Below are 18,696 nucleotides of genomic sequence, written 5' to 3' on the forward strand. Positions count from 1 at the left end.
AAAGGTTGCAACAGAGGAGGGTCAGTGACAACCAGAATTAAAAGTTAATAGAGAGTGTAAAGTTTTTAGCGGAATATTAAAAACCATTTTCAATCCAAACATATATTTTTTTTTATAATTCTCACAGAAAAAGAGTAATTTTATTATAGAATAACTTTTACTCTACTATAAAAGAAAAATAGAAGGATTTCATTTTTTCATTTTATATTTTGAGTGAAAAATTAAAATTCTTCTATTTTCTCTTAAAGTTATTATACAGTAAACTATTGGAGTAAAATTTAAAATAAGTTTGGGTTGGAGATAGCTTAACTATGCTTGGGATAACATTTAAAGTAAAGACGAATATAATTATCCTAACGCCCAAACACTCCCTAAATCATTTCACAAAAGAGATCGCAGGCAGCTCCGAAACTCAGCTCAGGCGGCCCTTTCAATCTCAAAAAGAAAAAAACAAATCGTCTTGATTGGAGACGACGACAATGCAGAGGCTTTGCACTAAGCTCCGTTCCATTTCACTCCGTTCAAATCGAAACCTCTCTTTAATCGGCGCTCCTCACCGTCTCATCCACCATTCCCCGACTTCTCAGCTAACCCTAGGTTTCGCCACGCCCACGCCGAGCAAATGGAGCTTCCTCCCCGCCACCTCGCTCGCCGGAGCTTCTCCCTTCGTTCCTCATCATGTAAGTCGAATCCTTCGTTTAACTGGAACGCAACCGATTTAGGGTTTAAAAGTGCTGATTGAGAACAAGATCTGAATAGTTTTGATTGCGTGGAACCTTAATGGATCATGTGAAATGGAGTCGCACTGGGTCTGATTGATTATGCGTTGAACCAAACTACTATAGTCATGTTCGTTTGGTTGCCGTAGTTTTCGGCGTAAGCGTCAATAAAAATAGTTGTCGTTCGTAGACGCCGACGCAGTGTTAATCGCAGATGCAGATTTTTTCGGCTATTGATACGCAGCGTTTAGACGCAGACGCAGTACCGGTTTCAATGAAACGAACAAGAGTTTATTAAAAAAATTAACGTCGACGCAGCCGCAGGTAGCTGCGTCAACCAAACGAACAGCACTTATCTCATTTAATTAATACAAAAACGAGTTACTTTGGAATCTAAAAGATTCGAGTTCTTAGTTTAAAGCTGTTACGTTTCGTGTCCTGGCTCTTATCGTGGGTTATAAGTAGCTCTTCTTGTATTTTGATGTCATGCTTAGATATCTTCAGCCTCATTTTATATCTTAATTTTTTCTTCTTTCGACACTGATCATCTCTCTTGTTTGTATTCAGTTTGTTCAAGTACGGAGCATCACTTCCAAGGACAAGATGGCAAAGTGGAAGAAGAAGTGGAGGCCTAGGACTCCAATCACCTCTAAAGTCAAGAAAGTCAAGATCAAGTTCTATTCGTACGTCTTCTTATTATTCCAATACTTTGATATCATCATTAGTGTTTTTTTTGTTGATTTTTTTTTTTTGTTGAATTCAGGTCATACAAAGACAGGTTTAAGCCACTGAATGATGGTACCATCCGTCGTTGGAAAGAAGGCAAGCGCCACAACGCACACCTCAAGGTTACTTACCTATTACACCTTATTCCTCATTTTATAATATGAATCTATCAGTTTATTTATTCATTCCGCCAGTGCCTCTAGAAGAAACAGGATGATAGTAACTAGGATCTAACTGATCAGAACTTGGCTTTCATCTGATTGTGACAGTGAAAGTAAGTGTGACATAGAAAGTGTGATTCCTTGTTTAGCTAGATAGATAAAAATGGTAGGCAACGTTGTATTACAAATACCATCTCTATTGTTTTGAATATTTGTTTCTGGGTAATGTGTTAAAGAATATTTGTTTCTATTTACTTGTATGCAGTCAAAGAAATCAAAGCGTAGATTGAGACAGCCTGGACTAGTACCACCAGCATATGCCAAAGTCATGAAGAAACTCAATTTCTGCAATTGAGGGATAAAGAGCAAGAAACAGTTCAGTCTCTTCCAGATTTTTCCTGATATTTGCTCACTGGCAGTGGCACCTAAAGATTTGATCAAACTTTAGTTCTTTTTTTTTGTTTGTTGTTGTTCAAGTTTTAACCTTGTCTCCAAGTAATAAATTGGTATTTTGCTCATTTTCCTCAGGGTTTTGATATATGTTAAAACTTTTTATACCAATTTATGAAGATTTTAAGTGATTTCACTGAAATGAAGAAGAATAAGGTTTTAAGACTCTTCTACATCTCATTTCTGAACATGGTAAAACCGTAGAAGATTTACGCTTACCATTTAGTTTTAATTGATTCGAAAATTTAATTAAAATTAGACCACTAATAGTTATGTGATGTTAATATTAAATAATAAAATCAATTGGTGTATTGTATACTAGGAATTTATCTGCGCTTTGTGCCGAATTTTTTTACACTTATTTTTAGTTTTAAGTGTTCGGTAATATACTAATATATCATGTGTGAATTTTATATCTATTGATTCTCTTCTTTTTTTTCTTTAATGCATGAGGTTCTAATTTCATAATCGCGAATATATAATAACTTTAGAAAATCATCATACTCTCATGGAAGTATCATCAACATATAATACTAATATGTTTTTAGTTCTATCACTAAAATATAAAATATAAAAAATTAAATTAATAAAGAAAACACATCGTTGAAGTCTTAGAAACACAAATATGTAGTTTTAAAACATTTATTTACTGTGTGTTCTACCTTAATTATGATAATAAATAGAATGAAGTATCTTACAAACATAAATCATCGATTGCTTTTGATATTATACGTTTGTTTCTTGAATCAATCGGTACTTTCTTCTATATAATTTCTCTTAAATTTTGATACACGCATACTGCATACATAATATTTTCAAATAGTATATTTCATAACTAGTTTCATATATGCATATATTGTAATTTGTAAATTTTATACTTGCTATAATTTTTGTTCGTAGTGGTTCTTATATTTTTATACATTGATATTTGTTTTTCACAATTAGTGTTATATATTTTAAATGTGTTATGATATAATTAACTGTATTCAGAATATCTGGATCGAATCAGTTAATATGGATATTTTGGTACAAATATCTGAATCCGTATTAGATATATTTGTTATTTAGATATTTTTATGTTTCTATATATCGAAACAGAACTTATCAAAATTCTTAAGGACTCAACTCAAAACTCACACATAAATTTATAATATTCAAGCGGAGCTTAATTCCAAAACGACATGAAATAAACAATTTATACCTAAATGGGGGTGTCAAAGTATGGGTATTTTATGGGTATCATCTGATGTCTATTGGACCTTACTGGGTCGCTGAGTGAAGGAATCCCACTGAATCATGGTCAAAACAAAATGGGGGTGGCGACTGGCGATAGTGAATCTCTCAAAGCGGTCATCGAGCCACATGTACTCTAGTGGGTCCCGATCCAACAAACGTAAAGACAAAAGACAAAAGAGCTTGTCTACGTGTTCTTTATGAATTTACAGTTAGGCCCCCACCGTCGAACATGTGACTTTCGGATTATTCTATTTTCCTTGTCGACCGGCGAATATTCCACGCTGGCAATCTACGTGACATGCTCGCCCCATGCACTCACTTTCTTTTCGTAAATCATTGATTGTTTAATTTTTTGGTAAAAATCATTGATTGTTTTTTTTAAACGCCAATATTTCTTTTTGAACGACAATGCCAATCAATTATTACTATTATTATTTTTTTATATCCAATCCATTAAAATGAAAGCTTTGTGTCGCTCTCGTTCCGTGACGCCGCTCAACATGCATTGCTGCTCCTAAATGATTTATTTCATTTTTAGTCAACAATAAAATGATGTTTAACCAGAAAAATAAACTTGTATAATGCGAGTTACATGATTGAACTGAACTGTTATGTTTTCTCAAATTTTCTTTTTTTTTTTGCTGTTAGAAAACTATGATATTCATGTGTGTTCTGAAGTTCAAGAAGAATAAAAATCAGATGCCATTGCCATAGATCCGAGTCCGACAACACATAAGAATATAAATATATATGATACCTAAACAAAGGACCAACGTGGAGAGAGATTTGATTGTATGGGAAGGAGACAAAAACTTTAGTCATAAGTTATATATGACTTTTAAATACCGAAATATAGCATTTAACTATTCAAATTTCAAAATTATAATTCCCGAAAAACTATATTAATTCCTTGGACATCATATAATAATCTAGTAGTAAACAAATATGCATGATGCGGGCCATGTTCCTCTCTTCCATGTTACTTACGCTAACTAAAAAAATACAAATACAAATTTATTTTTAATTTTTTAAAAGCGAAGGTTGACGTTAGATGACGAATCATGTCTCCACTTCTCCTCCTCCACCATCATCACCGCGACGACTTTTTATTCTCTCTCCCTTTTTCTCAGATTTTCCCTTAAATGGTTTCTTGATATCTTTCTTCACCACCTGCTCTCTCTTTTCCTCTCATCCTCTCGTTTTCGATCTCTTAACAATTTCTTTTAACACCTAGTTTCCACTTGCATTCCCATTTTTTAATCTTCAAGGTTACGCTTCATCCTTCCAGTCTCTTCCTCAACGTTAGATTCCTTCTGCGTTTCCCGCCATTGTCTATATTTGATCGGAGAAGGAAATGGAGAGAGTGAATCTAGGAGGTTTAGGTTATGAAAATGGTGGAGTGATGATGACTAGAGATCCTAAACCGAGGCTGAGATGGACCGCCGATCTCCACGATCGCTTCGTCGACGCCGTCGCAAAACTTGGTGGCGCAGACAGTAAGCTTCTCTTATTTCTTGTTTTTATTTTCCCTTTCTTCTTCAATAAATTGAGATAACCGGTTTCCCATTATGATTCTGATTTACTCCGGTTTGATTAATATAATTTTTATCTTCTCTGTTATATAAAGGAATATACCGAATTAGGAAAAAGTTATTTCCCTAATTCATTCCTGATAACTTCCGTCGTTGTTTAAAACTTAATTGATTAGATTATTTAATCAATGTAATTATCTGGCTCGATTAGTGATAGATTTATTTGATTTGATCTGCAGAAGCAACTCCTAAGTCGGTTCTGAAGCTGATGGGATTAAAAGGCTTAACATTGTACCATCTCAAAAGTCATTTACAGGTTTAATTTCCATTCACATAGACATATACGAAACTTAGTTATATAATAGAGTAACATGTTGTACACTTTACTATGGTGGCTCTTTTACATAATTCATATACAATGTGTGATTATGTAGAAGTATAGACTTGGTCAACAGCAAGCGAAAAAACAAAATCGAACAGAACAAAACAAGGAAAATGCTGGTATGTTATGTATCCTATGTATGACTAAATGATCATATACAATAGACACACATATTGCATAAGAAAATAAATTAGTTATATAGATAATAGATATAGAGGACTTGGAAGCAAAGGAAGAATTTGATTCTAGTTTACGCTAAAACGTTGCAGGAAGTTCATATGTGCATTTTGATAATTGTTCTCAAGGAGGAATCTCGAATGAATCAAGATTTGATAACCATCTTAGGTAATTGATGCCACTTTCAATGGACTTGTAGATTTCTTTTGTATATATGGTTTGACAATATGTTAACAAACACGCGCAGACAAAGTGGGAATGTACCTTTTGCTGACACGTTGAGACATCAAGTCGATGCGCAACAGCGGTTTCAAGAACAGCTCGAGGTAACTAGAAAGATAACAAGGAGGCTCTTCTTTGTTCTCTTTAAACAATCAAGAATCAATTTGAATCTGTGTTTTGTAATGTATAGGTGCAGAAAAAGTTGCAGATGAGAATGGAGGCACAAGGAAAATATTTGTTGACTTTACTCGAGAAAGCACAGAAGAGCATGCCTTGTGGTGGTAATGGAGCAGAGACAGACAAGGGTCAATTCTCAGACTTCAATCTCGCACTTTCAGGACTTGTAGGAAATGATCACAAGAGCAATAAGGCGGGTTTGATTACCAATATCTCACACGTTAATGGTGATTTGACCGATAATTTTCGGTTATGTGGAGAAAGAGATACAGGAGAAACCGAAGATGCATGTGTTAAACCGGAATCCGGGTTTGTTCATTTTGATTTGAACTCCAAAGATGGGTATGATCTCTTGAATTCTGGGAAGTATGGGATTGAAATGAAGCCAAATGTGATTGCAGATAGACATCAATAAGTCAAAGAGACACTTTCTTTAATTTATTTCCTTTTTCTTTAATAGAATGTTACACATACTGGCTTCAAGTTTTCGTCACTCAAATATCAGAACTCTTTGAAGTCTGGCCAATGAATCAGTGTGTAAAAGACAGATAATTACCAAATAATTTTCTACGTAAATGTCATCAAAAACATGTCTTTGAGTTTATAGCGAGATATTTAATTGGTAGATTAACTTATTTATTAAAATGCTTTCATTTAAATAAATTAATCTCATCGTTAAAAATCGTAAGTTATTGTAATATTTTATGCAATAATTAAAATTATTAACATATGTTAAACATTTATTTACAACTATATATTATCTTTTTGTTTATTTTGAAACCCAAAGCAATATATTATCTAAAAATGGTTATATATGAAATTTAATAATACATAACTAAAATTTAGTTCATTTAATATTTACAAAATATATTACTACAAATAATGAAATTTTAATAATTATTTTTTATGATTTATATATTAATCATGACGAATATGAAGCCTAAATAATAAAATTATAGAATTATACAATATATAACACTACATGTAAATCAAATATTTAAAATGTTTATGATGATATCAAAGTTATACATTTGTAAAAAATGGATCAAAATTTTAGTATTAGTTAAATCCTAATAGCTTTTAATTAACCCAACATGTAATTTTCCTAATATTTTATTTGTAAATTTAGGCTTCATGACATATTAAGAAAAATAATAATATATATTAATCATGACGAAAATTTATTGAATGGGAGACTTCTTCATCTATGTGTAGCCATAGAGTAACCACATGAAATTTTTTGCTAGCGTTTTTGTTTATAAGGGCTTATTAGTTTATTTACCACACTTATTAGCTTCATGTTTTTATGTTTTTCTGAATCAAGCAAGGTAGTATGTAATACTCATGATTTTATTATTGCTGAAAGTAGTAATGCTCTTGCGATATTTATTAATATTTTTACATTTATAAGACCTTATAAAATAATTGTATAAGATTCACTATACAATTATTTTATATACCTGTTGTGCTTACTTGATATCAAGAATACTCTCTTAAAATTGTATTATCTTAGTTCTTAGGCTTTTTTTTCTTAGTATTCATCACATCCATTGCTAATAATGTTACTCAAGTCCAGCAAACTATTTTTTTCAAATCTGCTAACAATGATCATTCCTACCGTTTCTTTAAACCTAGCTTTATTTCAATTCTGATTGGGTTTTAGCTCCCACATTAATTTTTTTATATGAATGGTAAGAAAAGTGTTGATAGTTTCAAGTAAAAGCTCCTGACTTTAACTTTAGAATTATTTATTATATTAAAACTGAAGTACAAAACAATATTTACCTATTTTTAAGTGATTTCTTACATCTTCTTCCTTTTTTTTAACTAATTTAAACTATTTTATTTATTATTATTTTCAAAATTTGACTTTATTTATTACAGAATTCAAAATAGAATTACATCTTTTATATTCATTTTTTTCACTCTTTCGAATTACTTCATTAATTATATTTACTATAATAATTCGACAACAGTTGCTTTACGTGTTAACCAAAATAATTTTACAAGTTTGAATGAAATTCATTCATTCATGGCAAGAATTCAACCGGTTAATAATTTTTATTTGTTTACAAGATCAGTTAGACATGGACATCAAAGTATCAGTTCGGGTATACGAATCGGTTTTTTGGTTTAAAATTAAACTTTGTTCAGATATTATAAACTTTTGGACGGGATTCGGACTCGGATCCGGATAGATTTGTATGAACTTAAAAGAATCCAAATAACTCATTTGTTTAAAAATTTCATTAAACAATTGGTAAAAACATGAAGATTAACACCTACACGGGTGTGCGGGTCTAGTTGGTGTTAAACTAAAATTATATATGCTCAGAAACTAGGAAGTCTAATTTTCCTTTCTTAGTAGTTACTTATGCTCAAAAGAAAAGAACAAAGACGAGCGAGGAATAAAGAAAAGAAGAAAGGAGAAAGATATTATATTTGATTATAAGCAAGGTATAACAAACCTGTAGTATAACATTATCGACACTTGGTGGTACCACCACATATACTTTAAAAAAAAAAACTTTCACTAGCCTAGAACTGTCCCGTGTGAATTAAACTAGTTTCGGTTCACGTGAATCTCTCTCTGCTTCAACAGAAGAAGACAAGATGGGTGATATGTTTCCACCACGTTTGAAGAAGTTTTGGGACAAATGGAACATTCGTGGAGTCATAATGCTCAGTCTATTCCTCCAAACAATCCTTATCTTCTTTGCACCGAGCCGGAAACGCACAGCAAAGAAGCTCTTCCTCGTGCTCATATGGTCAGCTTATCTTCTTGCTGATTGGGCGGCCGATTACGCAGTGGGACAAATCTCAGACAGTCAAGAAGAAGCTGCTGACAAACATGACAAGACCCGTGAGCTGTTAGCTTTCTGGTCACCTTTCCTTCTCTTGCACCTTGGAGGTCCAGACACCATTACAGCACTTGCCCTGGAGGATAATGAGCTTTGGAACAGACACTTGTTCAGCCTTGTCTGCCAAGCGGTCGCTACTGTCTACGTGATCTTGTTGTCCACACCCAACAGGCTTCTGACTCCGACGGTTATCATGCTTTTCGGCGGAGTGATCAAGTATGTCGAGAGAACATCAGCCTTGTTCTCAGCGAGTCTTGACAAGTTCAAGGACTCTATGCTCGAGGATCCTGACCCTGGTGCTAACTACGCGAAGCTCATGGAGGAATATGCTAATAAAAGGGATATGAATATGCCAACCGAGGTCATTGTCGTGGAGGATCCAGAGAAAGGGCGTGAATGCATTACTCCGGTTAGACCCAAGGATGATCTCACCAACCTTCAAGTCGTTCAGTATGCTTTCAAGTACTTTAATATCTTCAAAGGTCTTATTGTTGATCTTATCTTCACTAACAAGCAACGCGACGAGAGCAGGAAGTTCTTCGACTCTCTGAAACCAGAAGAAGCTCTAAGAATCATCGAAGTCGAGCTCAGCCTCATCTACGAAAGCCTCTTCACAAAAGCGGAGATTCTTCATAACTGGACCGGAGCTGTGTTCCGGGTTATAGCTCTAGCGTGTCTTGTCTCCTCACTCTGTCTCTTCAGTCTTAAAAACGAAGCTGAGTACGAAGGATTCGATGTTGCTCTTACTTACGCGCTGCTCATATGTGGAATAGCTCTTGATTCCATCGCTCTTCTCATGTTCTGTGTCTCTGACTGGAGCATCGCTAGACTGAGGAATCTCAAGGAGGACCTGGACGAGAAAGACCCTTGGGCTTGGGTGGACAGAGTTCTCAACTGGATCCTCGGCTTCAGGACGCTGAGGTGGAAAAGATCCATATGTTTCATGGATGGACATGAAGTTCTCGACAGGAACTTTATGTTTCGCAGATGGTCTGAGTATGTTCATGCGTACAACTTGATCGGTTACTGCTTGAAGATACGTCCCAAGAGATTCCATCCTACCAAGGGTATGATACACAGTTTCATCCCATGCTCCGGAACTCGCCAGTTTTGTAGCTTGATCCACCGTACTCTAAGCAACTTGAGCAAGTGTAACTGCATCATCCTTCCAGTTACTTTACTTCGTCACCAGCTTGGACGTTTGATCAGGTCCGTCCTAGAGTTTTTCGGTCTCACCGAGTTGGTTGAGGAGATAAGATTCACAACCAGTGATCGTCTCACGAGAGAGCTGTGGGAGTTCATATTCAAACAGGTGCAACACAAACATCGTTTTGCTGAAGATCCAGAGAGTGCCAAGAGTATATCTTCAGCTAGAGGAGACTGGACTTTAGTTGAAACATCAAGCAAAACGGCAGAAGGAGGACCAGACCATGCGAAGCTTCTGAGATATGTGACGGAAAAGGATTACGACCAGAGCATTCTCATGTGGCACATCGCTACAGAACTTTTGTACCAAAGCCCTGAAGAAAAAGAAGGCATCACAAAGAAGGAAGAATACACTAACCGAGAGTTCAGCAAAATCCTATCTGACTACATGATGTACCTCCTTATCATGCAGCCTGCGCTTATGTCAGCTGTGTCCGGAATCGCAAAGATACGTTTCCTTGACACATGCGCAGAGGCAAACGAGTTTTTCGAGAGGAGGCATATCAATAAAACAAGGCAGGATGAGAAAGAGAACCTGGTGAAAGAAGCTAGCCGAGCTATTCTCTCTGTCAAAACATATGTTGAGCCTATGGATGTGAAAGGAGACCGAAGCAAATCTGTGCTGTTTGATGGAAGCGTGCTTGCACAGGAGCTGATGAAGTTACAAAAGGGAAGAGAGAACATGTGGGAGGTAGTGAGCAAAGTGTGGGTTGAGTTGCTTTGCTTTGCAGCAACTCATTGTGACTCTCAAGAACATGCCTCTCAGCTCAGCAAAGGTGGTGAGCTTATTAACTTCGTCTGGTTGTTAATGGCTCATTTTGGACTCGGAGACCAGTTCCAAATCAATAGGGATGATGCTAGAGCCAAACTGATCGTGGCCAAGTGATTAGTCCAAAAAGAAACTACACAAAAATCATCAATAAACTAGTTTCTTTGTGTGTGTTTTGAATTTGTACTTCCTTGAATAATCTGCACTTGTAGTGTAGTCAACTTATTCGATGTTTATTGAAAATGAAAATCATCTCTTTTGTTAGTTTATTGCCATTGATAATGAACTTGCCATTTTTTGCGTGTGGCATCTGTTTTCATATTAACTAGATTTTGACCCGCGCAGGCGCGCGGATGTACATTTTGAAAAATATGTTGATATTTGTTTTTCATGTAATTATTAAGGTTTTACAAAATGAATCCAAAGAACAGAACCGATACCGATCCGAAAATATAGTACCAAACCCGAACATAAATTGATTAAATATTCGAATTATTCAAAATTTTGTTATTTAGAGAACCAAATCTGATCCGAACCAAAGTATTCGGGTACCCGAATTTATCTAAAAATAGATTTATATACTTATATATATATATTAATTATTTTTAGATTTAACGTATATAAAACATTAAGAATGATACTTTTAAATTGGTTTAAATACTTGAATATATATATATAGATAGTCAAAAGTAAATATCTGCAATAGTTAAAGTATACTCAAATCACCAAAAATACTTCAAATAATTATTGATTCCGTATCCAAAATTTTAAATCAAACCAATTGATATGTTAAGTTTAGGTATTCTGACATATGTTATTCAAATTTATAGGTAATATATTATTTTATTTATAGATTTTGAGAAATTTAAAATAGATAATGATTTAAAACTTTAAAAATAATTTAAATGGGTTATCCAAACGCGAACCAAACCCGCAAAGATCCAAATCAAACTCAAACCAAAATTTAGAAACATCCTAACAGGGCTTAAATCTTTGACTCCGAAAACCCGAAACACAAACCGATCAGAACCAAACCCGTATGGGTGCCCGAAATCTCATCCCTATTCATTATTATATATCGTATACTGTCATCATATAATTAATTGTATTTTATACGTACCATCATATAAGTAATCATATAATTAATAGTATTTTATACGTGCCATCATATAAATAATTACATATATTATATTTATAAAACTTAATAGGAAATATAAAAACGATAATTTGAGTTGGTATTTCAAATTGGGCTTTGTATTGTATTTTTATTATATATATTGACAACATTTTTGTATAATGGTTATTGAAAAATAGTTTAGTAAAAATCCATTTTTGAATATATGTATTAGTTTTTAATCAACTTTAAATTATTATTTTGATTTGAAATATGTGTATAAAGTTTAATTTTGTTTTATGGTTAGTTTAGAAAAGAAAAAGTTTTAGGCGATTAGATTGACCCGTTTTCGTATATTTTAAATCTCGCCCAGATAGATAGTTTTTTATAATATGATGGACTTTTAATTTTTCTTAAAAACATAAGCCCAATACTTTTTTTTTTCTTAATACTACTATCCTTGTTTCCAAACAAAATTAATTTTTTTTTAAAAGACTACAATTTATGTTTCCAAACACTCCAAATGTTTTTAATAGTCCTATTCAAGTCTCCAAACACCCCAATTTTGTACTTGAGTTTTAATAAGATAGATAGATGGATAATTATGATACAATAGTAACAAAAATAGGCCAGGATAGTTAATAAAAATCATTTAAGCCTAATTTGATAGGCAAACAGTTTTTTTTCCGGTGAAAGGATTAGTTCCTTAGGAATAGGTATGTGGAATATTTGTTTTAAATGTAATTGGAATTTTGGATTAAATCGACACATTTCCAATTTTTATAGTATATAGAAAAAAAGAATATTCCATGAATTAGGCAAGTGCAGATTTTTTTTTTTTAAGATTGATATCGTATTAGTTAATGTGATTGCTTAAATATAGGAGTTGCTATTGAATATCATTGATTTTAGTATTATTCTTGCATTAACGTTATATATATACCGGAAATATTTTAAAGCTTAGGATACATGCATTGCGATTATTCTCGGTTTCGTTTGGTAGTATTTTATAGAATACTGAGATCAAATTCCATCACAGAAACAAACTTTAGACATAAACTTTTACAATTGATTGATTTATTGGTGGTTATTTAAACAGTATTTAGATGAATCACATTACTAACATGAAAATCCTTAGAATCAAAGTAATCATACATTGCACTATCGTTTAAAAATGTGGATAATATTATGCTTATTTATTTTGGTTGACAGGTTGGTTATATGTTATAATTAAAGATTTAATAAAAGTTATAGGTCCAACTTAAACAAAGATCAAGTTTGGTAAAAAGAGGTTTAATTTTATTAAGGTAAACGAATTTGGATAAATTAGGAAAGTAGTTAAATGTCAAAAAGGGTCAGTGGCATTATCTTGTAATTATTGAGGAAAACTCAGGGTTAAGTACTATTTGTACTCCTGTTTTAATAGTTTAGATATTTAGTGTATTTGAGATATGTTTCATGCTTTTAGATATAGTTTTACTAAATATTTTGAAGTGGTAAGAAAAATAGAAATAAACTTTATTTTGAATATAAAACTAACAATACAGTGGTTTGTTTGATACTTATATAAACAGTATATACATTATCAATTTATTATTCTAATGGGACTATATAATAAAAGAGAGTATTCTAAAAATATTATTTAGTATTAGCAGAAAATTAGAAAATTAGCGTTTTTAGGAAAAGAAGATGATCCTCCTAAAGAAATTGCTTCATTCAGTATAAATACTATCTATTATAAATCCACAAGAATTATTGATGTTTTAAATATTGTTTTATAATATAAATACTATTATAATTTAAAAATAATTTATATACTTCAGGTTAAAATTAGGACAATTCTCTCAAATAGTCATTTTTAAGTTTTTGTCACCAAAATAAATTTTTTTTTTAAATAACTAAAATAGCTCTTTTATTTTGAGAATTTTATTTTTATTTTTTATTTTTATTTTTTATTTTTTAAATTTTGAAACTCCATCCTCAAAATCCCACCCTTAACTCTGAACTATAAATCTAGATTAGTTAACCATATGATATAAATATATATATTTACTCTTTGATAAAATATTTTTTGGTCATTTTCTTTTTGAGGTCTATTTTGTGAAGATAAACTAAAAACTGTTATCCTAGAAAATTTCTCTTAAAATTAAGTTGAATTTCAGAACTATTTTATTTATTAGTAGTTTTTCAAAATGTCTATTTGCTATCAAAATCATTGGTATACATAAAACTGTTCACAAGTGGCCAAAAAGTCGGTACTATTATTAGTCTTGTTATTATTAATTATTTTAGTGATTACTTTCTATCACGATACTAGTATACTTTTATTTTATTTATTTAGATTATTTATGATTAAGAACATTTTTCACTTCGCTCATGCGTAAAAGTTAAGTTGTTGGACAGAAATAATTCTTGCACCATTTAAGTAACTTGTGTTCGAGACTAAAGTGTAAATTTCTTGATTTTATTATCAACAAGGAAAGAATATTTTATTCTGACACAAAAAACAATGATTAAAGTTAGCGTGGAATATAAGAAAGGAATGCAAAAAGGGTGAAAATATTCACGTGGTATTGAATAGCTTCATTTAAAAATCTCCAGTCAAATATTTAAATATTTACTAACAATTATTCTAATCCTCTAGTATAAATTATGTACCCTGAGTGAAAAACATGGAACTTAAATTTGATACTTAACTAGCTCAAGTATTTTCAGACAACAACAAAAAAAAAGAGTAAGAACAGTATGCGAGTGATACCACCAGCAGTCAAAGAGATCTTAGACAAATGGAACATCAGGGGACTTGTAATATTGTCTCTGGTCTTCCAAACGTCTCTTATCTTCCTTGCACCGCTACGAAAACGTACATCGAAGAAGCTGCTCGCTATGATTCTATGGACAGCGTATCTTTTAGCGGATTGGACAGCTAATTATGCGGTGGCTCAGATCACGAAGAACCAAGGAAAGGAACCAAAACCCGATGATCCTCCGAAGAACAAGAAGCTTCTTGCTCTGTGGGCACCGTTCTTGTTGTTGCATCTTGGTGGTCCGGACACGATAACTGCGTTGGCCCTAGAGGATAATGCCTTATGGGCACGTCATTTGTTTGGCCTCGTATCTCAAGCACTTGCTGGTAAGTATGGTTGGATAAGATTTGAATATCTGAATATGAAATTGTATATGTCCATTGCATATTGTATAACAGTAGTTACCAAGTAGACAAGTAACAAATCACAAATGCAAAATAGGCGTACACAGATTTTTTTTTTAATGCGTATACAGTTACATTAGTTATATATTCCTGTAATAGTGTAGGTATTGTGAGATTTCACTTTTTAACTGATACTATTCTGCAGAATCGTGATTTTAGGTAAATTGATTAAAAAAATAAATAATATCACAAATCTGTAGTAAGTTTTTATTGGAATCTTAAAGCATTATTATTCATAAGAACATCTCAGTAGTGTAGTATTTCCGTGACGCGGAAAAGGTGACGAAAAAAATGTATATCAAACATATCAAATGCAAATCAAACCGCATATCAACTAAATTATACAAAACATATATTTATCAAATGAATTGTCTAAATTATCATATTTGATAGAATGGTAGAAAAAAATAATAACTAAAATTAAATATCTAAACTAAAGTTACAAGTTCTTAAGTACAAATAAAAATATAAATTACCATATTTTATAACTACATTAAATATATTATGAAATAACAATTTATAACTACATTAATTTATTTTTAGATTATATTACTTATTATAAAGAACAAAAATACAATAAATTATAACATATTTTTTCTTTACCATTGTAAGTGTTATATATGATTTTGAGTGACACAAAAATATTAGATGATACAAAAATAACATGTTAAATATTATACTTTTATGTATATAATATAGCGAAAAGTATATAAAATTATTGATACGTTAAATATATATAATTTTATGTAAATGTTTTAAAAAAAATTAGTGACCTAGTGGTAATCAGAGTTGATAAATACACTTGCCTTATTAATAATATTTATTGGCAAGTCTCTCAAAAATATTAATATGGCAAGTGTAATTAAAAATTTAAAAGACTGTCCATATTAATATTTAGTTGGCAAGTCTCTCAAAGAGTGTCCATATTAATATTTAGTTGGCAAGTCTATCGGTTCCAACTTGAATTACTCACGCAAAAAATCTCTTAATTTAAGAAATTTTAGTGTGAATTTTCAGTTATTAATTATTTACCAACAAAATTTCAATTGATTTCTGTACTCATATTTGAGATATTCTATAATCATTCAAATTATATATTAATATAATTTTGGATTGAGAGATAATTGGTGTTCTAATTAAACTAAACTTAATAACTATATATGCAATAGTTATGAACGGTTACTAAATTTTTATAAAGACTTCTCTTACACCCTAAGTTTGTGCTATTATTTGAGACATTTCAAAAAAGATATCGTTTGGTACTAAATTGACAAAATGATCCAAAGCTCGAGATTAATGGTGAGACATATCACATGCAACTTCTATCTGAATTACTCACGTGGACGCATCAGATAGTAATAAATTATCAAAACTCATGATAAAAATATGGATGATACTAAACAAAGAATTGCTAAGTTATGTCTTATATATAAGTTTTCTTGTTAATTCTGTTTTATGATTCATAGGTGTTTATGCGGTGGTGCAATCAATGGATAACCCTTTATGGCCACCAATAGCGTTACTATTCATCACCGCAGTGATAAAATACACGGAGAGGACACGTGCATTATACACAGCGAGTTTAGACAAGTTCAAAGACCAAATGCGTAAACCAGCAGACACTGGTCCTAACTACGCTAAGCTCATGGAAGAATACGATTCAAGAAAAGACTCCAACCTCCCAACGGACATCGTCCTCATCGACGAACCAGACAAGCACGATAGACCCCCGACACTTAAACCGGGACCAGATCCCTTAACCCATCTCGAAATCGTGCAGTACGGTTTCAGATTCTTCAACACTTTTAAAGGACTCGTTGTTGACCTAATTTTCAGCTTCCGTGAGCGAGACGAAAGCAGAGACTTCTTCAAAGAGTTGGCTCCCGAGGACGCTCTTAGGATAATTGAATCCGAGCTAGGGTTTCTATACGAGTCCATGTATACCAAAACCGCGATTCTTCATACGCATAAGGGTACGGTGTTTCGCGTTATCGCGTTTGGATCGCTTCTTGCTTCCTTCCTTGTCTTCCATTTTAGACCTGAAAAATCAGTGGATTTCCACGGAGCGGACGTTGTGATTACTTACACTTTGTTCATCGTCGGTATCGCTCTTGAACTCTCCTCGCTTGCCATGTTCTTGCTCTCTGATTGGATGTTCGCGGTATCGAGCAAGCTTAATGATGATCAAGTGAAAGACAAGAGTTGTATCGACTCTTTTCTCAACTGTTTACTCGCGTTTAGGAAGCCGCAGTGGACGCCGATGGATGCATGCAAGACGATGCATGCATGCAAAGGAAACCGTACGCGCGAAGTGCTTACGACGCCGTTTTTGTTGCGGAGATGGTCAGGTGTGATCTACGGTTTCAACTTCATCGGATATTGTCTGAAAGCTAAAGTCTCAAGAATCAACCGGAGGAGCGAGTTTGTGTGGGAGTTTGTGGTGTCCATGTTCGATTACGTAATCAGAAGATTCCAGACCTTGTCTGGATGGATCAAGGATCTTGAGAGTTCAGTCAGAACCTTCATCAGGAGATGGTCAAAGAAGAACCATATGATTTATTGCACTGTTTATCCGTTGTACCTCGTGTTCTTCTCGGTGATTCCTTGGGCGTTCAGTAAGCTTTGGGGTTACGTTGATCGAATCTTCAGTGTTAAATCTCATATAGACCAGATCAGATTCGTATCGAGCGAGCCATTGACGAGGAATCAATGGGAGTTTATATTCAGTGAGCTGAAACAAAAGTCCGAGTTCGCGGAAACACCTGAACGTGCAAAGAAAGTGTCTTCGGCGAGAGGGGAATGGGCTTTACATGATAGCAAGTTGAAGGAGGTTGAGAGGTTGATGCGTTATGTAGCGAATGTTGATTACGATCAAAGTCTTCTCCTTTGGCATATTGCTACTGAGCTATGTTTTCAAGACGAAAAAGATGAGGAGGTGGAGAATAGGAGTGGAGAGAGTTGCGATGACCGCGAGTTCAGCAAGATTATTTCGGATTACATGATGTATCTGTTGATAATGCAACCTAAGTTAATGTCGGAAGTTGCTGGAATCGGAACTATAAGATTTAGAGACACTTTAGATGAAGCTAAGAGGTTTTTCAAAGGAAGACATTTCAAGAACCTGAGAGATATGAAACGAGGGAGCAAGATGATTTTAGAGGTTAGTAACGATATTGAGCCGATGCATGTGAAGGGAGACCGAAGTAAATCGGTTCTTTTCGATGCGAGTATGTTGGCAAAAGAGCTTAAGAGACTGGACGAGAGTAGTAGTAGTAGTAGTGCTAGTCATGGAGATGGGAAATGGAGGGTGTTGAGCAAAGTGTGGGTTGAGTTGCTATCTTACGCAGCAAGTCACTGTAAAGCTACAGAGCAGGTGGCGCAACTTAGCAGAGGTGGAGAGCTTCTTAACTTTGTTTGGTTGTTGATGGCTCACTTCGGTTTAGCTGATCAGTTTCAGATCAATAAAGGAGATGCTAGAGCTAAACTCGTTGTAGGCGAGTGATTGCTTCTTTTTTCTAAATAAAGGATATGTGTGTGTGTGTTTGTTTGTAGTCTCGTTTGCTCTATTTCAAATTTAAAGCAATGTTCTTTGATTTCTTTGGATTCAAACCTTGATTAAGACTTCAATTCGAAGAAAGGGGGATTGGCTGGTGAAGTGGTTTGACTTCACTTTTCTAACACCAGAAGGAAAAACCTCTTTCATATATTTGAAATTTTGTTTGAAAAGTATTATATCCACTACTGAAACGAAAC

General features: G+C 33.4%; 4 protein-coding genes across 4 annotated transcripts; all 4 read left to right on the forward strand.

Moving 5' to 3' along the window:
• The first annotated feature begins 365 nt into the window (after positions 1-365).
• On the forward strand, positions 366-2,198 carry LOC103827789. Its single transcript, XM_009103338.3, has 4 exons — positions 366-680; positions 1,287-1,402; positions 1,483-1,567; positions 1,872-2,198. Exons 1-4 carry the CDS (start codon positions 480-482, stop codon positions 1,959-1,961), a joined length of 492 nt encoding a protein of 163 aa, XP_009101586.1. The 5' UTR covers positions 366-479; the 3' UTR covers positions 1,962-2,198.
• Positions 2,199-2,423: 225 nt separating this feature from the next.
• On the forward strand, positions 2,424-6,358 carry LOC103827790 (myb family transcription factor PHL11). Its single transcript, XM_009103339.3, has 6 exons — positions 2,424-4,788; positions 5,064-5,140; positions 5,259-5,325; positions 5,476-5,551; positions 5,631-5,709; positions 5,796-6,358. Exons 1-6 carry the CDS (start codon positions 4,647-4,649, stop codon positions 6,195-6,197), a joined length of 843 nt encoding a protein of 280 aa, XP_009101587.1. The 5' UTR covers positions 2,424-4,646; the 3' UTR covers positions 6,198-6,358.
• A 256-nt stretch (positions 6,359-6,614) lies between these two features.
• Positions 6,615-10,922, forward strand: LOC103827791. Its single transcript, XM_009103340.3, has one exon. It carries the CDS (start codon positions 8,396-8,398, stop codon positions 10,733-10,735), a length of 2,340 nt encoding a protein of 779 aa, XP_009101588.1. The 5' UTR covers positions 6,615-8,395; the 3' UTR covers positions 10,736-10,922.
• Positions 10,923-12,231: 1,309 nt separating this feature from the next.
• On the forward strand, positions 12,232-18,536 carry LOC103827792. The gene is made up of 2 exons (XM_009103342.3): positions 12,232-14,865; positions 16,410-18,536. The coding sequence occupies exons 1-2, from the start codon at positions 14,478-14,480 to the stop codon at positions 18,443-18,445; spliced, it is 2,424 nt and encodes an 807-aa protein (XP_009101590.1). The 5' UTR covers positions 12,232-14,477; the 3' UTR covers positions 18,446-18,536.
• The last annotated feature ends 160 nt before the right edge of the window (positions 18,537-18,696 follow it).

The sequence above is a fragment of the Brassica rapa genome, chromosome A06 (assembly GCF_000309985.2).
Source record: "Brassica rapa cultivar Chiifu-401-42 chromosome A06, CAAS_Brap_v3.01, whole genome shotgun sequence".
Taxonomy (NCBI): Eukaryota; Viridiplantae; Streptophyta; class Magnoliopsida; order Brassicales; family Brassicaceae; genus Brassica; species Brassica rapa.

Coding starts and splice junctions, on each gene's coding strand:
- LOC103827792 (XM_009103342.3), top strand. CDS start 14,478: ATGCGAGTGATACCACCAGCAGTCAAAGAGATCTTAGACAAATGGAAC. Junction 14,866..16,409: donor CGTATCTCAAGCACTTGCTG/GTAAGTATGGTT, acceptor TATGATTCATAG/GTGTTTATGCGGTGGTGCAA.
- LOC103827789 (XM_009103338.3), top strand. CDS start 480: ATGCAGAGGCTTTGCACTAAGCTCCGTTCCATTTCACTCCGTTCAAAT. Junction 681..1,286: donor CTCCCTTCGTTCCTCATCAT/GTAAGTCGAATC, acceptor GTTTGTATTCAG/TTTGTTCAAGTACGGAGCAT. Junction 1,568..1,871: donor GCCACAACGCACACCTCAAG/GTTACTTACCTA, acceptor ACTTGTATGCAG/TCAAAGAAATCAAAGCGTAG.
- LOC103827790 (XM_009103339.3), top strand. CDS start 4,647: ATGGAGAGAGTGAATCTAGGAGGTTTAGGTTATGAAAATGGTGGAGTG. Junction 5,141..5,258: donor ATCTCAAAAGTCATTTACAG/GTTTAATTTCCA, acceptor GTGATTATGTAG/AAGTATAGACTTGGTCAACA. Junction 5,326..5,475: donor ACAAAACAAGGAAAATGCTG/GTATGTTATGTA, acceptor AAAACGTTGCAG/GAAGTTCATATGTGCATTTT.
- LOC103827791 (XM_009103340.3), top strand. CDS start 8,396: ATGGGTGATATGTTTCCACCACGTTTGAAGAAGTTTTGGGACAAATGG.